Below are 22,993 nucleotides of genomic sequence, written 5' to 3'. Positions count from 1 at the left end.
TCTGTTCTGCGGTTGGGGTCACAAGGCAAATTGGCCGTATGACGGGCAATCCAAACCTTGTTTGTGTTAAATAGCTAATGCGTTTAGAACCCCAGATAAAAACATAAAAATTGTACATACATATGAAAAATTGGTACCAAAATAGTATAATAAGTGCTACGTATATAAAATATACATGTACACAATCAGAAAACATCATAAATAAAAATTATAGAGAGGATTTATTTACCTTTAAGTGGCGCTTGTTATGCCCACATTCCCGAATAAGGGTAGCCTAGGCTAGGCTAGCTTCGTATTTCTTGATCATCTCCAGCATTGTTTTCACATAAATCATCTTCTTACTTCTCTCTTTAACATCACTAGCAATCTTGGGACCATGGCTAACCCATTCAAGTTTGAATGAGCAGTAAAATGCACTATAAATGCGGTTTTGTAACCACTCACAATCGAACAAAGCTTTACCCTTCCGCCATTTTCAAACAAGTGAGGCTGACCAATAGCAGACCACCATCTCCGTGAGGAGACGCCGACAAATAGCAGACCAGAATTGTAGTAACGCGTTGCAGGGACGGCAACTTAAAATAAGTGTAATTACCTAAAAATGCCTGTTGATGGAGAAAAAACAACACAAATACAGCCAAGCCCCAAGGGTCATGAGTTAATTTGGGCACAAATCCGGGAAAAGGTCATAAACGGGGATGAAAATACTCAATATTCCAGGTCGTAACATGAAAATAACCTTGTAACACTGTATAATAATGAATCACAAAAAACAAATTGGGTAAAATAAATAAATAAATAATAAGTATATTAATAATAATAAGAAGAAGTAGAAAAAGTAGAAGAAGAGAGAGACCACGTGGGCACAGGGAGAACATGCAAACTCCACACAGGAAGGCAGAAGCAAGCTGGAATCAAACTCGGAACTCTGAATGGGTGGGGGGTTATGCTCATCGACTGTGCCGCCCTGTACTTTTTAATACCTGTACATTAATGAAATTTATTTCCACACAACTGTAGGAGCCCAGTGTTACATTTTGGAAAATGTTTGTGTATTTGGAGACAACATTAATAATTCATTTTGAATGAAAAAGAAAAATATGAAACCAAGGCTTGAGTTGTGTATATGAAGGATATATAGAAAAGTTGCTTGGAAACAAACATACTTTGGACTCCCAAACTTAAGTGTTTGGGAGGTACAGTATGTATAATTAAAAAAAATAAAAACATACAGGGGGCTCATGTCAGAGCTCCCTTTTTACTGCAGCAACATATTCCCATAATGTTAAATTAATAAACTTACATTCAAACTATAATATGGATTTGAACAGTGCATGGCGTTAGACATTACAGCTTCTTTAATTTTACCCAAAATATCGAATGTATTCATTTTCCAATGTGAGTCATTTTATCATGCATACTGTAACAACAGGGCTAATTTGTTGTCAACAGAGACATTACGAGTTCCACTTTTTGGCAGCAGTTTGCATTTTAAAAGATTTTCTGTAGCTAACAGAAGTCAACGGACAGACAAGAAAACGTAGTACAAATAAGACGTTTTCTTCAATTCGGACTGGTTACCTTAGACGCTTAATAATAATTGTTGTTAGGAGTTAAAGCGTTTTACCTATGAGCCTTGTGCTCTGCTGCTTTTTTGTGCGCATTTTAGTTCCGCTGTTCCACTTTCCCCCCACTGTTTTGTTTGAATAAGGCAGTAAATGTTTAATTAGAAAAAATGTGGGAATATAATTCATTTTGGGATTCATCACTAGTTCTACCTGCTACAGCCAGGACGGATTTACACCTCTTAGTTCAAGTGGCAAAATTCTGATGTTTCTGTGTTTTCTTGAACCCCAACTGGAATTTTGATCATGGACAGGCAACATTGCAACACATGAAAAACACCCATAAAATGTTGAATGCAGTGTGAAGCACACACTTAGTAATGAAGTCAGGCCAAGTCAAGTTAACTGCGTATGGGACGTTTAATGTTGCGGTATTTATATATTATTGTTTACCCCCATTGGTCTCATCACCCTGTATTGTGGCGTTATATATGTGCTGTTCTCGTGTGGCTGGTGCCGTGTTCCATCAGTGTGAACACTGCCATTTGGGCCATGTGCCGCTTGAAATGTGCATGGCTATAGACAGAACTAGTATTGCATCTGAATTGAGTACTTGAACCTACAGTGTGAATGCAGAAAAGATACCCACTTTGAATCGAGCATGGAAAACAACACAGACATTCATGTTAAATCATTTAGATGTGAGCGTACTAAAAACTCACCAAGTCATCGTATTACGAGCTCATTCGGCCTCACACACAAGAAACTGCGCATCAGAGAGCTGCTCTGTGTACACACTGATATTCCCAAGTCAAGTCAATGCCTCTGACCTCATGAACCCTCAACGCGGATCAGATTCAGTGAGGGCTCTGGATGAGCTGCAGGTCAAGAGGGATGCAACAGTGACAGCGGCTGGGGAAACCATCCGGGAATGAAGCCAAAGAAGGTACAATAGAAGTGTGGTCATCCAATTGAAAGGGGTGTTTTGAGTTTTTTTTTTTTTGGCCGGGCTACAAGAGTGGGCATTTTGCACTAACGCCAGAGGACAGCTGGGGATGGAAAAGCCTTGCACTGGCACAGACGCTATCAGGAGAACCAGCATGGCATTTGCCAGATGCAGTAAAATAAATCCTCGCCCCCTTCCCTTAAAAATTCTACAAACCAAAACATCATAAAGCCAAAAAAGACCCGCTGTGTGTGGCGGGTATGTCTTTTCACTTCCCGGTCTCAGCCCAAAATAATTTCAATAATGTACAGCAGTGCAGAAAATCTGCATATGCCTGCAGTCGACTAGATGCTATTAATAATGCAGCGTGTGACCGGCAGCGCAATGTCTTGTTTTCATACGCTTGCTGTGAATCTGCATAACAGCTTGTCCGCACACCCACCTGCGGTTAATGCGCTAAAAGTAAAGTCTCGAACCCTATCCGGCTGGCTTTATGTTAGCACTCATCAAAAATAGCTGTACGCCTAAAAGCAAAGTGAAATGTAAAAAAGCTGCGTTTCCCCCAAGTGAATACCACAACCTTTTATTTAATTTATTCCATCCGTTTCCTTGCTTCGGAAGATTTATCACAGGCGGATTAACCATCCATTAGTTTTGGGGGTTGTGTGTATTTTTACAAGTTAAATAAATAAATAAGAATTCATTGTTTCCTCTGTAACTCAAAGGAATTTATGGTAATTTACCGTGATGTCAACAGATGCTTAAAGATCTTAATTTGCCTTAAAAAAATTAAATAAAATCCTGAGATGCCCCTGTGAGAACTCCTAAAACAAACACAGTTAACAATTTTACTTTATCTCTTTAGGAAAACCTTTTTAAAGGGTGACAAATGTATAATTGATCTGCATTCACTATAAAAATGTTGCATACCCAGAGGAAAAAGGAGGCTGTCGACCAAGTCTAGACTGTACTTTTGCTCAAATTTCAGTTGGATTGTCTTTAGCTAAAAATACATCATGCGCACCAAGTGTCATGATGAATGTATGCATATGTATGAATAGAATATGTTGCTTTTTTTAAGAGGAAACTGATTTTGACCTGTCCGGGATGTATTCTGCCTCTATCTCAAGTTATCAGAGTAGGGCTCCAGTGAACGCTAACCTGGCAGGGTAATCTGCTCTCACTTTGTAAGAGGCTTGTTGAGCGGTTTACAATGTTTCACAAAATCAGAGCAAAGTTCAGAACTTTCACTTCTTTTCTGGGATGTACATTTTTAACTTCTCACGACCAGGCAAAATGAGCGGAATTTTGTGTCTCTTTCCCGGTCGCGTTGCTCCATACACGTCCGCATCTCCAACGCGCTTTTGTGCCATGTTGCGCAAACTGCATTGACTCCAACTCAAAATGTGCTGTTTTTTGGCCTATTACGCGTTTGGTGTGAACGGAGCATTACACTATACAAACTGACAAATAACAATATGACGTGTCAGCAAAACATCATGAAGATATTGGGGATGCCCAGATGCCCAAATATTAAACATGTATCATTTTGCAACTATATGCTACTTCCACATAGCTTTAATGCGTCAATACCATGCACAAAAATTTGGCGAAAAAAAAAAAGTTCCTTTTTTTCCCACTTGTTTCTATTTTTGTCACGGATGATTTTAAAAATAACACAATCAATAATTTTCTCCCCAGTATGCTGCGGAGCATTTTGGCCCTCATGAAATTCCGTAGCTTATGTCTTCCTCTCGTTTCATTCACACTACGCCAAACAGAAGGCTAGCACAACATGCCTTCAGCTAAAGAAAGCAAATTGTCTGTTTCTGAAAAGGCAGGAGTTTTATCATCAGTTGTTTGGAAGTCGTTTGGCTTGACGGCAACAGACGTGGAGCAAGTACCACTGCTACATTGGTTTGAAGCAACAAACATGCAGCAGCACAATTAACTTATTTCAGCAACTAACACAAAGTCACCCACCTGAATATGTAAATCGTGAAGCTTTGTGAGGGGAGCAAGACTGTTTCAACCAAGAATTTATAAACAGCTAACTGTGGAGTAATTTACACAAGGAAGCACCTACGATCAAATCAAGGCATGAGAGAGTGATCACTGAAGCGGTCACGTTGCACATCACTAAAGATTAAGCAACAATATATACAATGGAAAAGACTGGAGCAGAATTGTCACGCACAGCAGGGAATGCCTCAAGCCAGAGGCAGTGGATAAGCTGCTCTTCCTTGTCAAAAATTTATTTTGAACTAAAAAAAAAAGGGGGTGGGGGGGCACAACAAGCTGGCACATGCGTGTTTTTTTTTTTATCCAGCCACCAGATGGTGCTACTATTTTCCATGCAAATCATGCAGCACACTTGCACATTGTTACTGTTATGTTTTCTTAATGGCATGTCAATATCATAAAAAGCAACGACCCCATATACTGTCTTTGCATTTCCAAAAACTCACCGTGAAAGAATGTAGAAACATTTAACACTCGTTTTCGGCAAGAGTGCCTCACTCTTGAAACAACTGTGGAACTTAATGTTGTATATGCAAAAGGATAGTGTGTTTGACAGTTTTTGTGTTTAGTGACAAATGAGCGAGGGTATTTAAAGGACGTCTTAAGTGTTTTATAGTGACATAAACAGGATGGCTATTATATGGGGGGAATTACTTCGTGTCAAAGCGGAAACACTCCTCATAACGGTGAAGCATGACAGGCCCTGTAAAGCAGCACACACATTGACACATCTCGCAGAGCAATTAAACGCTCCACTTCCCTCTGCCACAACCGCGCACTTCACTTGAGAGTACGTCCAACCGGACGCCACGGGGAGATGTTCTCCATTATTCAAGGCGGGACATCTGGTCCCGGTCGTAAGCTGTAGCTTCCACGACGTCTGCTTACCTGGAGAGCGATGGTGTAAATCGGTGGTTGACGCACAAGGAGGAGCCACGGAACAAAAGCTCGGGATAGAAGACCCGAGTACAAAGGGCTCGAATGCAATCAGACCACACAAAGAGGTTCTGCCATTGCCATCAATGGGCTGACGTAGCAAGCCAGTGTTGCTGGTTTCATTTTCGAAGTCGACTATGGCAAAATTAAAGGTTGTGGGGCATGAATGGAACTGGACATGAATGAATAAATAATTTTCTATATGAAGATCAAAATCAGCAAGCACAGTCTGCATCATTTTTCAGGGGTGAATGATAAACGTATATTAATTATTGTGTAGAAATGGCATTCAAAACAACAGGGCAGCAAGCATAATCAGCCTCATTGTACCGTGGCCTATTAATGAAGTGTAAAAATGATTGAATTTGCCGAAGTGGATGACAACTTTGCATGAAAGCTTCTACTGCATTTGGATGAACAAAAAGGCAGCATCAGCATCTTTTGAGTTTAATAAATAATATAAGCAGGCGTTTAACTGCCTAAAGACAGCTGGGATAGGCTCCAGTATGCCCTTGTGACACCTGTAAGGATACACGGTCAAGATGATAGATGGACAGACGATAAGCAGATATGAATTGTGAGACTATTTGAATAAGTACTATGTAGATGAGATGAAAAAAGCTTGCTCCATTATTCAGCAGCATGAAATAGATTGGTATTGAAATTGAATTTCTAGCTATGCTGATGTGAACAGCAACTAGTTGACATGAATGTGACAAAACAAGGTAATAAAGGGAAAATGTACTAATCGTAGGTGAGTTATCATTAAATTATATTACATGCAGGGGGGCACTGCTCCTCAGGCTGCCATGTCTGTTGTAGCCATGGTAAATGCAGCACCTCCAAGAAAATGGGTCTAAATCTTACACATTGTTCCGTTAAGAACAGTCAAATACATTTTGTAGATTATATTACTGAAATCTAATTGAATGCAATCTGTTATACAAATGCAAAGGAACCATGATGGTAAATGAATACTAAATACAACTGTTGTAACCTCTCAAATTTGCTTCAGCACTCACAAATTTGCTTGCCCGTTTACTTTTATTTTTGTTCCCCCCTTCGCAAAGTCAGACAATCGAAGATTAATAGTGTATGTCTTCTAGCGTATAAACACTAACCAGGAAAACCGAGGAGTGGCTCTGTAAAAAAATATCAAGATTCTGGAGTGGCATACCCATTCTCCAGACCACAACCCAATCAAAACCTGTGAACGAAGTTGAAACACCGTGTTGCCAAGCGACAGCCCACAAACGTTACAGCTCTGGAGAAGATCTCTGTGCAGAGGACTAGGCCAAAGTTGCCTAATGCCCTATTTACCCCACTGTATATTGTAATTAGATAGGTGACTTGAACTAGACTTTTTCATTGCTGTGATCTTTTCACTTGCCAAGGCTTTGTAGTTACTTGTATCACTCTTTAGAAAACTTACACCAGTTAAAATCTTGTTAAGACCAAGTCTGGTACGCTTGCTGACATTTGTTGATATTATGCCACACTCTTTATGTGGGCGTACATGAAGACAGCGCATGAACATGAAGGGGATTTTTTCATTCACGTTTGACACTTCACATCTGTGTGGCTGAAAAAGCCTCCGTGTTGATCTTTCTGGTATCCTCTGGCAATAAAATATCTAAACTACCAGTTAATGTTATCATAGCAGACATTCAAGGAAAAGACCCAGCCAAAGTTCGGACGAAACTTTCCAGCGCTCCAGATGTTCCAACGTTCCTGTGTTCCGCGCACCTGGCGCCAGCACAACCGTCCCTCGCTTTGAATATTTTCCACGCTGCCATACGTGGGATTATTCGCAGTAAAGTCCCAGCGGCCTGGTTTAATGAAGATTGATGTGGGCAAGCACGGAGAGCAGAGCGGCATCTTGAGTTTTTTTTTTTTTTTTAGAGCAGTTGTTGCGCTCATTAGCCCCCCAGCACAGGACTAACCCCCACCCCTTTACCACATCTGGGGCTTCGGGCTGACAAGCCCCCATGAGCGTGCCAGTCAAGGGTGAACGGGCCGTTAAACTAATCAAGGCTAAAGGACTGTGATCTTTACAAACGACAGTATGCAAGCTCTATTATGGAGTCCCCTGAGGCTTCTATTTGTTTATTAGCTTAATAATAAGAGCGCTTCTGTGGAGGATGATCAACGTAGCAACCCCCCTTGTGCTCTGCAGCATGCTGAGAAACAACGCGGTGGGACGGGTTTGAAAGTCATCTTATGATTTTGAGATATTCTCTTGGGTGGTTGGTTAAAATAGCATCTGTTTACAATCTTCAACACTCAAATTAAGCTCACATTAGCAGGCTTTATTTGTTGTTCGCGATGTGCTACCGCGTTCTGAGGACGCTAATGAGAAAATTTCACACAAGCAGGGGATTGACCTCCTGCTGTTTACTTTTCCCATCATTTGAGTTGTGATTTGCTGCATGGAGTTTGTTATCCGAAGAAAAATATACATGCATTTGTTACTAATGCGCCCTGATCTATTGCCAAGGAGAAAAAGGCATACATTGCTGACATTTGGGGAAATCCTAAAATACTACAGATGCAAACTCAATCATGCAGTTTAAGTAGAATTTGCATTTGCATGCCGAAGATTGCATGCTGTCATTGAAAACTCTAATGCGGTTGAATTTACTGAGATTGAATGAATATAGAAAATAAGAAACACACCATTTTTTACTGATATGAGAATGGGCAAAACAAGTGCTGAGGTGGATTGGTAAAGTTTATACAGCTTTGCCTGTATTCTGGAAGTGTTTCTTATAAGAATTATAACCGCAAATATGCTAACAGTCTGTATGCTAGCATAAGCGAGATAGCATAGAAGAGGAAGCATGAAGGCAGGTTGTTAAGACTTCTACAACGTGTCCTGTATTTCAGTGTTATTTTTAATATGAAATGGTCAAATGCCAAGATGCAATTAGTTTGTATGCTAATATATAGTTACATAGCAACCTGAATAGAACAAGTGATGGGGCCAGGTGATGAGGTTTTACATTTTAAAATTATACAGCCGCTATTACTGATGAAAATGAATCAAACGCTAACATTATATAGGTGGTTTGCTAACAATGCAAGACAGCAGCATGAGTACAAAAAAAAATACACTATGGGAGATTGATATAGGTTTTATAGCTTGCCCTGTTTTCTGGTACTATTTCCTGTGATAATATATCAAATGCTAACCTTCTTTAACGCTAATTTCGATGCTTGTTGAGTTAATCCGACAGAAAGATGGTGTTCACATTTACTTTCGATTACAATAGATGATTTGCAAAGATACTACTTTGCAAAGTAGACAGTCATTTCAGCATGCACGTCCATGTCCTACCACTTGCAATTAAGTTTCACTCACTAGCTCTATATGCAAATGTGCGTGTACATAATTAATTGTGTTTACAAGGAAGTCTGCGGGCTAGAATGTGGCGTAACACTAAGAAGCCCATGATAAACCATTATGTACAGTGTGTGATCAAAATAAATTGATATTGTTAATCAATACAATCATTGCTCCAACACACATACACAAAACAGGAATAATCCCTGAATCTTTGGGAGCAGGAAAATAAGCAGCCGACTTGTCAGATATTGTTCAAATCAACCTTGGTCAATATGGTTCAAATCAACCTTGGTCAAAATCCACAGCCAACGTGACAACGGATGATTAGTTTAATAAACCGAGTGCCAGCTACTACTGGTAAATGAGATAATTGAGTTGATAAATGACAGCTGCCACTTTTGCCAAACCGATAATGAGTGATGCATGAAGAATCAATTCGAGTGTTGGTATTAGCCGTGTGCCCATTATTAATGCTAATGCTGGTTTCCATGTGAAATTCAAATTCAAAGCAGCCAAGAATGGGTGCATTTCATAGTGAATGCTTGAAACATTGCTCCACTCTCATTATATAAAATATGCATTATAATTATTAATATAGGTGTCATTTTTCCATGGCTTGGTCTCTCTCAAGATGCAACATAAATGTTTGGAACACAAATAAGGGTTTCGTCGCCTTTACTGCAATAAACAGTGACTCTTTCTACTAGCTTTAAAGTTGATGACTGTCCCTGTTTATGGGACTAACAGCTTGAGTTCAACAGGGAGTCCCTAAGGCACCAGTAAAGAGGTCCACAGCCATCCCCGTGCACATCTGTCAAGGGAACACCGCAGCTGCTTCTCCGCCGTCCATACGGCCACGCTCCACTTCTCCACCGGGCCACCGTTCACACATGCTACGGCGGAGACGCGTGGCCACTCGGCCACAAGACTGGCTCATAATAAGAAATCATTAAAGCCATGGACATGTGGGGGTTTAAATGTTACGCGGCTTTGATGATGAGGTTCGTGGGTGGGAGATGGGGGGGTGGTCTGTCAGCAGGGGGTGAAAATGAGGAGAGACGCTCACTTTAAAGGCAAAATATGATCAAATATTTACACATTATGGTACAAAGCATATATGATACATGCAAGTATCTACAAGTGGACTCCAATGGGCATACCGTAGTAGTGTATTATAAGGACTTCTAGATGTTTTCATCCTTTACATCGTACGTGCAGAAAGTATTCACGGATCGCACTTTGTTCATTTTTAATTATGTCACAGGTTTACGAACATGAATTTTTTTTTAATTATGTCACAGGTTTACGCACAAAGCATTTTTTTTCTTACACAACAACAAACTAACAGACAACAACATTAAAAAGGGAGATTTGGCAATTTTTTCAATGTATTAAAAAGAAATCTTGTATTTCAAAGGAGTTATTTTAGAACAGCTGTGAATGTCCTCGACTGGCCCCACCAGAGTTCAGACTTGAATCTTATTGAATGTGAAATATCTGAGAAGGGCTGTGAATCCACAGTCTTCATGCAAGCCGGTTGAGCTTGAGATGCTGCAAAAAGGCAGAGGAATGGGTGAAACTTGAGGCTGTAGTCTGTAGTAAAGATGCATTCACAAAGTATTGCTCCAAGGCTGTCACTATAGGCACACGTCATAGTTTTTAAAATGATGAATACATTTTAGCAGAAAAAGTAAAACAGTGAATATTTCTGAATCCAAAGTATCATTCAAAATGAAACTTTATGACAATTTCAAATCACAATCGTACAGTCGTGATAAAACTGACTGGCGCCCGTCAATTGCAGGCCACGTATACACAAAAAAACAATTCGGTTTCAAACCCACGGACAATTTAACACCTGAACCCAAGGCCTCTCCAATGTGAGGCAGACATGCAACCGCTACGCCACTGTGCAGGCTTTTGCAGTGCAGCGATATTTTGATTTCACTGTTTGTCTTTTTGCCGCTGGAGCCACAGCTTGAGCTAACTGACATGTATTTGTATAGAACTGATACAAATGGGGGAGTGCTGGCCGGTTTGTCTTTGTCTATCCATCGTGGCCAAAACCACTCCAAAACAGCTTGGCCGGCTAACGGGTCATTGGACGCACTAATGAGAATCCAACACAGCAGCTGTCACATGCAGCGTGCGGGCCACTTGGCCCCCGGAAAAATTCCCAACATGCAAGCCAAAAAGGGTTAATGTCCGTTTGTTTATTTCCTGCAGATGTACATCCAAACCACCACGCTGACCATCTCTGTGAGCCTGAGCGCCTCCGTGTCCCTGGGCCTGCTCTACATGCCCAAGGTCTACGTGGTTCTCTTCCACCCCGAGCAGAATGTGCCCAAGAGAACGCGCAGCCTCAAGGCCGTGGTCACCGCCGCCACCATGTCCAATAAGTTCAACCCCAAGGCCGGACTCAGGCCCAACGGAGAGGCCAAGACGGAGCTGTGCGAAAGCCTGGAAACACAGAGTGAGTGCTTAAATGGATTCTTTCCTTGTTTTGTCCTTCACAATGTGAATCAAATTGATGCGCAAATTGGAAGGAAGGGAGTTATTTAATACTTGAGCGACTCCGCTTAACTGCCACTATTGTTAATTCAGCCTGCTTTGGGTATTGTTTTCAAGTCATTGCAAGGACGGATTATGATTGTTAACACCCACCATGTTCTATATTTGATTCCAAACACACATAATCTTGTTACAGCAAAGCTCCGCCATTTGTGGGGGATAAGGACCAACAACTACTACAACTAGTGAAAAAAAAAATCATGAATACTTCTTGAAATTATTTTTGAATACCTGTAGTCGTAATTCAATAATAATCAACCGTAGACATTTTGCCATCTCAAGTTCCTCCTAAATCTTTAAGTACACAGCTTAAAGACGATGACATTTTGATGAACTGCATCAAAGCCACATACGCACATGCAGCAAGAACTCTCAATTTCAATTAACAATCCAGGCTAATCAGGTCCTCCCCAACGTAGAAACCCCATTGCTCTCATCCGGTCTTTCACTTCAAATCTACTTATTCACCAATTACTACTTTCCTACTAGGTAGTGCTTTGAGCAGAAAAATGCACAAATAAGTACGTTTTTCAACTAAAAGCAAAAGATAGGTTTGGCAAGGGCAAAATGTGAAAGTGAATTCATGAATAGCAAACTGCAATGGGAGAAATTTTCCCCAAAATGACTGTCTGTCAAAATGCCAAGTCTGTTTCAAATAACTCCTTGGATTTTTGTATAACAAGCAAATATTGTTGGATATTTGATGATAACTTGCAGAAAAATGAAGATTTTTTTTTTTGTGCGTGGGTGTGTGTCAGATTAAATTTTGAGGAACGTCTTTGGTTTCGGAAATCTGGTCAAAAAATGCCTTACAATGACAGTATAACACAGTTGTCATTTCCTAACACATCTCCTCGACCATTTCATTTTGTTTGCTACTTTAGGTTCGAGTTTCCATTTGACTGTCAAGTTTCTTTTAGAAATACACATCAGTCCGTTCATGCATCTTGGTTCGCAAAAGCGATGTGCCAAATTTAGCAAAATGGTTGAATGGTATATGACATATTTTTCTGAATATGAAGTGCAGTAGATCATAAAGGGCATTCTTGATGGACATGATTGTTTTTTAAAGCCTGCTACTGACGTTAAGGGAAAAAAAAAACAGTACAGAAAAAAGGACAAATATTGGTCAATTTAAATATCCACAAGAGGTGCACCTGATTATAATTTGCAACTGTTGATTCTTGAGAAAATTTACAAATTTAAAGAGTGCATTATAGACCAAAAAATATGGTACTTTGATATTTGTTGTTATCCTCTTGTTTACAGGAACTGTCGAGGAGAATACTTCTTCTCAAATACTTCTTGCATGTTTCTGAGAAATTTCTACAAAATGGCTGCCGATTGTCCCTTTTGCAACTTACCTCACAATAGTTCACCTTCACCGGCCCAACTCAATCATCAATGGTCACATGTCAAAGAAGTGACACATTTGCTCCGATTTGATTAGTAACTGGGCCTTTTGCTCAAATAGGCGGCGTGAAGCCTTGCTTGGCCAACTGATCGTCAAAAGCAATTTATCCCAATGGAATTGTTGTTGCGGGAGGCTGCGCGGCGCACAGCTATTTGAATAAGCTCCATTCATCATTGTCATCGGCAGGGTGGATTTACAACTTGATAAATTTGAAAAAATTCTTGCCTGTGCGATCTGACTCTTGCCAAGTACTGTAGCTGCAAATGTGTGCAGCGTCGGAATTTATCGGTGCCACCTCAGCGGATCGGCAGACACCGTCAAGGGAGCTGAGGGCGAACCTCTAAAGGACTGGGGGGGGATTGAGGGGATATAAGGACTTAACCATTCTGTGTGAGTAAAGCGGGATAAACACATAGACCAAAAATCAGGCCAAATTAGAGCATTTTCAGTCCCCTGCAATCAAAGCCAGTAGAGATCCGATTATTGGATGTCTCTACAGGATGATTCAGACCAATTATCCCGTGGTTGTAGTTGGCTGCGGCTGATTTTTCCTCCACGTTTTCTGGAAATGGTAAAAGCCAGCAATCGTGAATGTTAGACCTGTTCAATATTTATTACTGGAAATCCTTATGTGTGTGTGTGTCTTGTGTGTGTTGCCAACATCAAGTTTGGTTGCCCTACGGACTCTGTAATTGCAACATGAAAGAAAATGATGGACAAATACATACAGTACATGAATTCTAACAATAGGAAGAAATTTGGACATCCTCCACCTCCTCCCTTCCAATCAAAACCAGCAAAGGCCCGGATATCAGTTGTCTCCAGAATTATCCTTGATCTGGATGAGCTGTGAGAGCTGCAATGCCACTGTAAAACATTAAAACTGGTTTGTTTGTAGTTAGCTTAAAGCATATGTGGCAGGAAACATAGTTTCTCTTGCAATGATTGGCCGGAAAATCAGGAAAACAGCAGTTTTATGTCTCCTTCCTCTTTTCCAGGTTTTTCCACAAAGCAGACGTATATCAGCTACAGCAACCACGCCATCTAATGGACACCTCAAACCACCATTTTTCAAATTCAGGATTTCCCCTTGGTCAGCTTGTCAGGAGTGTCATTTTCACATGGATGGAAATCACAGGAGTGTGTTTTTTCCAAACACGGGGACTGCAGAGAGGCGCTTGTGTGAGCAGAACAGTTGTGAGGTATCATCTTGTGTTGTAAAATAAATAAAACAAAGAAATACATCAAAATACTGCATGAAAGCCACCTGAAGACTGAAAGATGGAAGTTGAAACTTTGATTGTCTGAGTAGTGAGTGACTGACAGTGAACTCAAACGCCAAAAATGTATTCTGGTCTTGTCAGTGTCGTCTGCCGAGTGGCGTCGGGATCTTCCAACATTGGATAGTCGACATCAAAGAGGCAAAAAATGTGGCGGGATTCCTGCTGTGTTTATTCCAGTCTAAGTCATCCATGCACCAAATCTGCATTGAGATTTCCCCCATAAATTTGCTGAGTTCTATTGAAACAAGTGTGTCGTGCATGATAGTTTGAACATCATGTGTTGTGTTGTAGCTGTATATTTGGAATGCATTTAAACTCAGTTGTTACACTCGTTTGGGGGTTCGTTCAAAATGGTCTCATGAGTGACTTTTTCTGTACGTATCAAGCAGCCATCACCCTCCAAGAGGTTCCCACTGCCATCTTACCCTCCTTGTGCGTGCTTTATTCAGCAGGACCGATTTTTTCCAAAAGGGGTTTAGCCTTCCCACCCGCCACCATCACTGCCAACAGCCATTTCCCCTCAGAGGGTAAAAAAGCCTCGCTGTACAGATCCATTAAGAGGTGGAATTAAGATGAAGTATGCCCTTGAGAGCAGCCCGCCATACGCCCCTGAAGGTGATATCCATATATCCCTAATGGGAAAGCATACTTAGAAAATTCATTACAAAAGGCTCCATGTCCTCTACGGGCACTCTGGTGATAAAAGGGGAAAAGGAAGGATTTTTTTTTTTAGATGTATATCTACCTATAGAAGAAAAAAGCATTTACTGAAGTTATCAAAGAAAAGATTAATTATGAGGTGTAAAAGCCGTCAGGTGTCTTTGGGGGAGCTGTCACATGCGTGTGGTGGTGGTGGTGGTGGGTGGCGGGGTCGTCATTTATGTGTTGCTTAACCAGGCCTCGCTCGCTTCACAGCGTTTGTTTCAGAGGACTAAATTCAATGTGATTAAATAGAATGGTGAAGTGTGCTTTCTGTTCCCACAACATATAAAACAAAAAACGTGTATAAAAAATATAGTGCCTGGCTTGTCCGATTATGTATTTGTAAAAAAAAAAAAAAAAATACATAAGTGTGTGAAGCATGTTTATTTTTTTTATACCAAATTTTATTTCTATTAAAATGTTTTGGAACTCTGTTGGGTCATTTCTTTGTGTCATATGTCATGTGATTCATTTGGTGTTAAATTTCCCAAGTCAGACCAAAGCTTCTGCGGGGACGTCTTTCATAATAGGATGCACAAAAACCAGAAATATTGGCTTGAAGGAGCCATTTCATGGTTTGGAAAAAAATGGTAAATATTACTCTAAACTTGAACAGCTTGTGTTTTCGTTGTTTTTGAACAATACAGACCGAATACAGATGTCGTTTACACTAAGGTTAAAAGAAATGATGTAACTATTTCAGGTGTCCAGAACACAAAACCCAAAACCCACAAAAACTGGGGAATATATATATATATATATATATATATATATATATATATATATATATATATATATATATATATATATATATATATATATATATATATATATATATATATATATATAGTGATCATATGTACCGTATTTTCCGCACTATAAGGTGCACCGGATTATAAGGCTCACCCTCAATTAATGACATATTTTAAAACGTTTTCAATCACAATATAATAATACTCAAACTAATAACAATAATAACTCTAAACTCTCAATAGCGTTATAACTCAATGTCAAAATGACTAACCTTGTTCAACTCAACACACAAAAGAAACAGGTAAAGCTTACTTTATCACTTCATTCCCCATCTACGGATCCCAATCTCAATATTGATCCATATATAAAGCACACCTGATTATAAGGCGCACCATCAGCTTTTTTTTAAAAAAATTAAGGCTTTTAGGTGTGCAATATAGTGCGGAAAATACGGTAAATAGTTGGATATACTGTTGCACCAGTAGGTACAAACCGACCAAGATTGGGTGATGACAAAATTATGAGATTTGCTCTGTGAGGTGAAGGAGGAGGAGAAATATAGGAGAGTCAAATTGGGAGATTTGTGGGATAAATAACTGATCACAAGACATGCGGGACATTCAGTTAAAAATTTAGATACCCTTTCAAAAAACTGGAAAAATAGGAACCTTTCTGAAAAAATAAGTGCTCCCCTTTTTAAATCATAAAACAACTATGGCTAACCTTGGTTTTGGGTAAGCTAATTTCAGTTTCACAGGCCACAGCCAGATCTGGTTGCCACCACCTCTGTTGAATCAAGAAATCACCTAAATTGAGTAAGACAAAGTAAAGTTCCTAGAACAAACATCACGATTCAAAAAAATTCCATAAGAAATGATTAAACAGTAGTGATTGAACTATAGCAGTCTGGGAAAAATTACAATGCCATTTTTCAAGGCTACACACAGTCAGAGCCATTATCTACAAATGGAGAAAACTAGGAGCAGAGGCAAACCTTCCCTGGAGTGGTTGACCAATGGAGATTACTCCAAGGAGTGTGCCGGTGACTCATCAAGGCCTTCACAAAATAACCTAGAAAAACATCAAGAGCCTCAGGCCAAAGGCCTCAGTTAAGGTCAGTGTTCTCAACTCCACTATAAGGAACATGAAAATGGCATCCATGGGAGAATTTCCAGGCAAAATTCTCTGCTTTCGCTAAAAAACACCATTGCCTTTGCCGATGCATTTTCACAGAGGAGCTGACCCACCTCAGATAATGCTCTGGCCTGTGACGGCCAAGTCAAAGTCCTCAATCAAGTTTATTTTAGACTCTGGGCGTGACCTTGAACAGGCAGTGCTAGGAAACCCCTCAATTCTCAGTCAGAGTTGAAACAATTCTGCAAAGAAAAGTGGTCTGAAATTCCTCATAAGCAGTGTGAAAGACACATCACCAACTTTCGCAAACCTTTTAACAGCTTGTTATTAGGTTCAGGGGTCAATCATTTTTCCACAAATATGTATTTGTTTCCTTCCTTGGTCAATAGAATTGTCATTTAGAAACTGCATTTTATACTGTATAACTTTGGGCTGTCTCTTAATATTGGTTTAGTGAAAAGAAAGCTTTGCAAGCAATAAATATTCAAAAAATTAATTAATTAAAAAAACAGCAATAAGGAGTGTACAGTACTTTACTACAGTACTGTAAATGTACACATTTCAAGTCAAGTCAGACAATATATGGTTGAAAGTCAAAAAGTTGGAGTCCTTAAAACACACAAAAACAGCAAAACCTGCCTCAAAATCCACACAAAATCAAAAAACTGGAAATTCAACCAGCAGAACTCTGTTATGGCTTTACCTCCTTTTTAGTTCTTTGTAAATGAGAACATCTTGGAAGCCAACTTTGGCACATCTGCAGCATTTGCGTGTAAAGTGTGTGTTGTGATTGGAAACAGTTCGACCCTGCCAGCTTTCAGATAAAATGGTGAAAAGGGCTATAAAGACGTGTTGCCACAAATGCTGGGTTTGTAGCATGTGAAAGCCAGTGAATCACTGGAGGGAAATATGCATTACTTGAAATTAGTAATTGGCCAGCACTTCAACATGAGATGACTTGTCAGAGGTGCCCAATGCCGCACCTCCTTCAACCAGGCAACTGAGCATACTCCAAAATGGGACAGATTTTTCACAGAAAGAAAACGTGCAGAATAAACAAGCTTGTAACCATACATACATATGACTGTGGACTTTAAACTGGGAATTTGACTTGATATTCATTATTAGCCTTTACTGATCAAATTAAAAGGCCACTTTTGAATATATTGGTTCTATTTATACCCCCCCCTCCCCTCTCACTTTAGCTGGATCGCTAGTTAGTTGTTAGCTTCTAAAATACTGATACTAATACTACTACTAATAATAATAATAATCATAATAATACCCTTAGTTGGAAAGCCTTATAAATACAATGAACAACTCGGGGGCTCGGTGAAACAGTGGTTAGCACGTACGTCTCACAGTTCAGGGACCCAAGTTCAAAACCAACTCACTCCGGCCTGCCTGTGTGGAGTTTGCATGTTCTCCCTTGCCCACGTGGGTTCACTCCAGGCACTCTGGCTTTCTCCCACACTCCAAAAACATGCAAGGCAGGTGAATTGAACATACTAAATTGTCCTTAGGTTTGATTGGGTGCGTGAATGGTTTTTCGTCTCTATGTGCCCTGCATTTGGCTGGAAACCAGTTGAGGGTGTCCTCCGCCTACTGCCCAAAGTCAGCTGGGATAGGCAACAGCAAGCCTGCAACCCGATAGGCGGCTCTAGTATGGATGTATGAACATGTATGGATAGAACTCTAGAGTTGTGTCTACCAGATCTGCATCTGTGCGGTTGCTCGGCAACAGTCAGAAGCTCTGGCTGACACCGCAGAGAAACATCTGGTGACACGAATTTTATACCGGATCCATTCTTTGTGACAAAAGCCCTAATAAGAAGTTTTTTGTTGGACATTGTTTTCATATAAGTGGAGCGATCAAATTCAAAAACATTTCACAAACTAACTAATTGTGACTTATTGTCACGTAATGAATTCCAGGAGCATCTGGCTTCTCCTTGCTTCAGTGAAGAGTGCACCAACTGATTAAAATGATGTCTCGAGAGAAAAACGCAAAGGTTTATTGTATCAGAAATGCATAGATTGTATCTCTCAGTGAACATTGTAACTGTGCTACAACTTATTTGATATCACTTATCTGGAACAACATGTGTGGTTTAAAGCAAAACTAAGAAACTTTTCAAACTTGATATAAAATTTTCACAATCTTTAATGAAACATCGACCGCCAACGCATTAAATGGTACCTCTTTCATGTCCTGAGGTTTTTTCGTTTTGCTTCTGCGGGCACTAAGCAACTTCGAGGAGGCTGCCAAGAACCGCACCACACAAAAAATACAAATGTGCTGACAACTAGATGACATATGTCACTTCCACCTTTTCCAATATACTGCAAAGACAGCAATGAATTTGAGCATCTAAACGAAATTACTGCTGTCATGGCTCAAGTTACTAAACACCTTAAGAAACAAAATAGTGAGACTAGTGAGACAAAAAAGAAAATGGGATGCTACCCAGATAAAAGGACAATCAAGGATCAACATTGGTCTGGCTTTCACTGGCCCATTTAAGCTCATCAAGTTTGCCTCGATTATCCTTAGATTGGAGCAAAATGGAAATTGGGCTAAAGCAAACCGGTCATGGAAAGAGAAAAATTCGCAAATGTCTAGAAAATATTTTTATTCTGCCATGAGGTATTTTTTCAGATGTGTTAAAATAGAATTATATTGCGAAAGTGAAATGGAAACACTTTTCCACGAGTTAAGTGGAAGTCACATGACTCGTATTCTTATCTTTGTATTTACTGTGGCTGCACATCATAAAGTCACAATAGAAGTAATCCTAACAACATCTTGGAGGGTTTGTAAATGACTCTGGATGTTGTATGCCTGTATTTAAGTCTTTGTGTGCCTGTCTGTGTGTGGTCGCTGATGCCCGCTTCTTCTCTTCCCATTTGTCTGGTCATTCAGTGCGTATATTAAGATCTATGGAGCGGGAGAATTTTTATGCTTTTCCATCTTTTGTCAACTGCTCTCCTGGTCGGTTTGGCGATTGGACTCATCCGCCGGCCGACTTAAGATTTTATTCCGCAAGTAAGCCTTCGTGTATGCAGACTGTGGGCTGGCAACTCAGAAGCGAAAACACTTCAATGGAAATACCTACAAGTTGAAATTGTAGAAATATTGCCTATATTTTGTGAAAATTTTAAATGGAAATGCAGCTATAGGATGAATTTCTATCTGATGCTGGCCAAGTTTTGCTCCTGGTGGTCTAGTAGGTAGCTTCTATGTTCAAATCCAAATGATAATGATGCTTGTAATTACATTAATTATCTCACCACTATCCATCCTTCGCAGAGCCACTGGAAACCGAAATGTAATTCAGTTCAACTGCAGGCGACCAGCACCATAGGATTTCATGACGCTGTGAGCTGCCTGTTACCACTAATGTAGTCTTTCTTCAGCTACCATTTTTCTTTTCATATGGGGAAGCCATAATCATCCAAAACTGAAAGTTCTTCAGTGTTTCTTTGAGTGCATCCGAACTGAAATGACTCTTGCTTTAAAAAAATAACACCAGCTGACAATCATGCTCTCCCATCGCTGCTGTTTTGATTCCTGTTTTTCGTCTGCTACACCAAGCTTGAAAGCTCAGCGATCCTGAACAGGTTCCAAAAATTGCCACCGCAAATTAACTGCAAAGTAACATGTAGTTCTAATGATTATTATTTGGAAACACTGGTTAAGCAGACCTGCTTCTGATTATTTTTCACTCGAATGAAGTCCCCACTTGGTTGTTTTTCTTTTTGTGCTCTATGACATGCTGGCAACCCGTTCAGGGTGTCGTCCACCTACTGCCCGAAGACAACTGGGATAGGCTCCAATTAGTCTGTGATTTTTGTGAGAATAAGTAGTCAAGATGGATGGATGAAAGGATGGAGTTTGTCAAAGTACAACATTTTTGACTCACCCAAACAGGCTGCTTCAAACCAAAATGGAAGCCTACATCCTACAATGGATTGAAACTGGCCACCCTATTCTTCTGCCCAGATTCTGAACCTGCCTGCAACCGACAACCCGTACGCCTGTTGGCCTGGTAAAAACACCTGGTCTGCCTGCCTGCCAACAATTCCACCTGCCCTTGATCTGGCTTCATCTGCCAGAAGCCAGTGTGTGCTAACCCAGCTAGCTCCAGCCCATGAGCGGTCGCCAGACCGAACGAGAGGGTGATAACGAGTGACAGCCACCATTCCAGGATGCACCTGAAGGTAAAACATTTGGCCTCGGGTGACAGAACGGGGACAGGCGGCGCGTCCGTCTCAGACCGAGCGCAAACATTTCCTGGGATGGAAAGGTGCATTGCATTAATAAGTGGCTGACGGGTGCTTTGAAGGAGCTCTCAGCCGTTCTTTTGTGTACGGCCGTAAACAGAGCTGGCTCCCACTGTGACAAGAAAAAGTGGCTGCATCTGGAGGCAGTATAGCGGCTCGACACATGACTGAACGGTCTGCGGCACTGTGGTAAGTAAGGAACGGAGCTTAAGGGGAAGACGTGAAGATGCGCACTGACTCACTTGCTTTCTTTTTGCTTTTGTCTTGGGGAGAGGCAGCGTACACGTGATTGGAGACCTAGCGCTTACGACCAAAGCTGTTGCTAGGAAACAGTAGGTCATGAATATTCGGAATAAATTATGCGCAAAAGGAATACATCATAAGTTTAACGCATAAAGATGGTAAAACATTAAACTTCTTCCATATCCTCCAAAACATACTAAACATAATTACGACATTTTTTCTACTTACTAAAGGCAGTGTTTACACATTTTATTAAAGGTTTATTTAAAAAAAACATATACTACATTATGATTCATTATTTTCACAAGCATCATTTGTTTTTTTACATTTGAGGATTTTCATTTTCAAGGGCCAGACAGCCACCACCAAATTCAGAATGTATCCAGTGCTTTGAAATATTAGACATATTCAGAATATATCCATCCAGCCATTTTCTATCACTACTTATCCTTACTAGTGTGACTGGCTGGCTGATGTCCGTCCCATCTGTCTTCGGGCAATAGGCGGGGGACAACCTTAACCGGTTCCCAGCCAATTGCAGGACACAGCGAGACAAACAACCATTCACACTCACAACTACACCGAAGGGAAATTTGTAGAATCCAATACACTTATCATCCAAGTTTTTGGACTGTAGGAGTGAGCAGAAGTGCCCGGAGAGAATCCACGTGGGCTTGGGGAGAAAATGCAAACCCTGCATGGCAAGACCAGAGCGGGCTGGGACTGACTGTGTGGCAGATGTGCTAGCCACTCTTCTGCCGAACCGTATTATTATATTATTATACATACCGTATTTTACTGAGTATAAGCTTCATGGGTAAATAAGACACAACAGCAAAAAACTATTTTTGTCACGGATAAGCCACACTGGTCTATAAGCCTCATATCATAACATCAGATATTTACACAAAAAGATGGTCTATGGAAGTCTGTTTTTAATTTTTTATTTATTTATTTAATTTAACAGCAACATCCTCACTTCAACAGGCTGAACATGCATGCATGTTTAATCCCAATATATTGATACACACATTTTCACATGATAACCCTTGATTCACATATTTTCAGTACTATTTAATTGTTGTTCCATATATATATATATATATATATATATATATATATATATATATATATATATATATATATATATATATATTCCATATATATTCCATATATATATATATATATATATATATATATATGGAACAACAATTAAATAGTACTGAAAATATGTGAATCAAGGGTTATCAACTGGTACCGGGCTGCGTGGACCGCACCTGAAATAATGTTTGGAAACGATTGAATTTAACAGTTCATTCATTTGTGATTTGTTTGGCTTGATTTTTGTTTTTTGGTGCCGCCTCTTACCGCTGTTGATAATACATTTTGTAGTGAGAAGGATGGTGTGGTTTTGAGAGCAGTCAGTTAATGCACCCGTTGTTTTGTCTCTGTGACCCACGACTGTTCCACGACTGTCAGTAAGTTGTTCTGTCCTTGAATGTTGATGTATGATAATATGCCCCAAATTACTGTCTTTGTTCATCCAACAACATGTGACTGTGGATAACATGCTAGCTAATATTAGTTCTTCATCATTTTTTCTAGTGCTGCCCTATATGCATTTTTGTTTGTACCAGGTATATCCGTTGAAACTAATAACTTTTGTAATTCTGTTTTATTTTAAGCAAATATGTGTGTGCATTTTGAGAGATGGCTCTAATTGAGCCCAGGGAGGAAGAGAGTAGCAGATTCAAGACAGGCACATGGCTTAAGTGTGCTTGAGTGTGAGGTGGT

At 40.1% G+C, this 22,993-nt stretch overlaps 1 protein-coding gene across 1 annotated transcript in view; it reads left to right on the top strand.

The window, feature by feature from the left end:
* The window catches only part of LOC148418624 (metabotropic glutamate receptor 4-like), a 207,992-nt gene extending 192,773 nt beyond the window's left edge, over positions 1–15,219 (top strand). Inside the window, exons 10-11 of the mRNA XM_088423271.1 lie at positions 11,042–11,288; positions 13,799–15,219. Coding sequence (XP_088279397.1) covers positions 11,042–11,288; positions 13,799–13,848 — 297 coding nt within the window. The 3' untranslated portion in view covers positions 13,849–15,219. The remainder of the gene's footprint in view (positions 1–11,041; positions 11,289–13,798) is intronic.
* The last annotated feature ends 7,774 nt before the right edge of the window (positions 15,220–22,993 follow it).

Source organism: Hippichthys cyanospilos, chromosome 9 (assembly GCF_059441005.1).
Source record: "Hippichthys cyanospilos isolate Australia breed blue-spotted pipefish chromosome 9, RoL_Hcya_1.0, whole genome shotgun sequence".
NCBI classification, from domain to species: domain Eukaryota; kingdom Metazoa; phylum Chordata; class Actinopteri; order Syngnathiformes; family Syngnathidae; genus Hippichthys; species Hippichthys cyanospilos.
The sequence above is the reverse complement of the archived record's forward strand: the minus strand, read 5'-3'. Positions and strand labels throughout refer to the sequence as shown.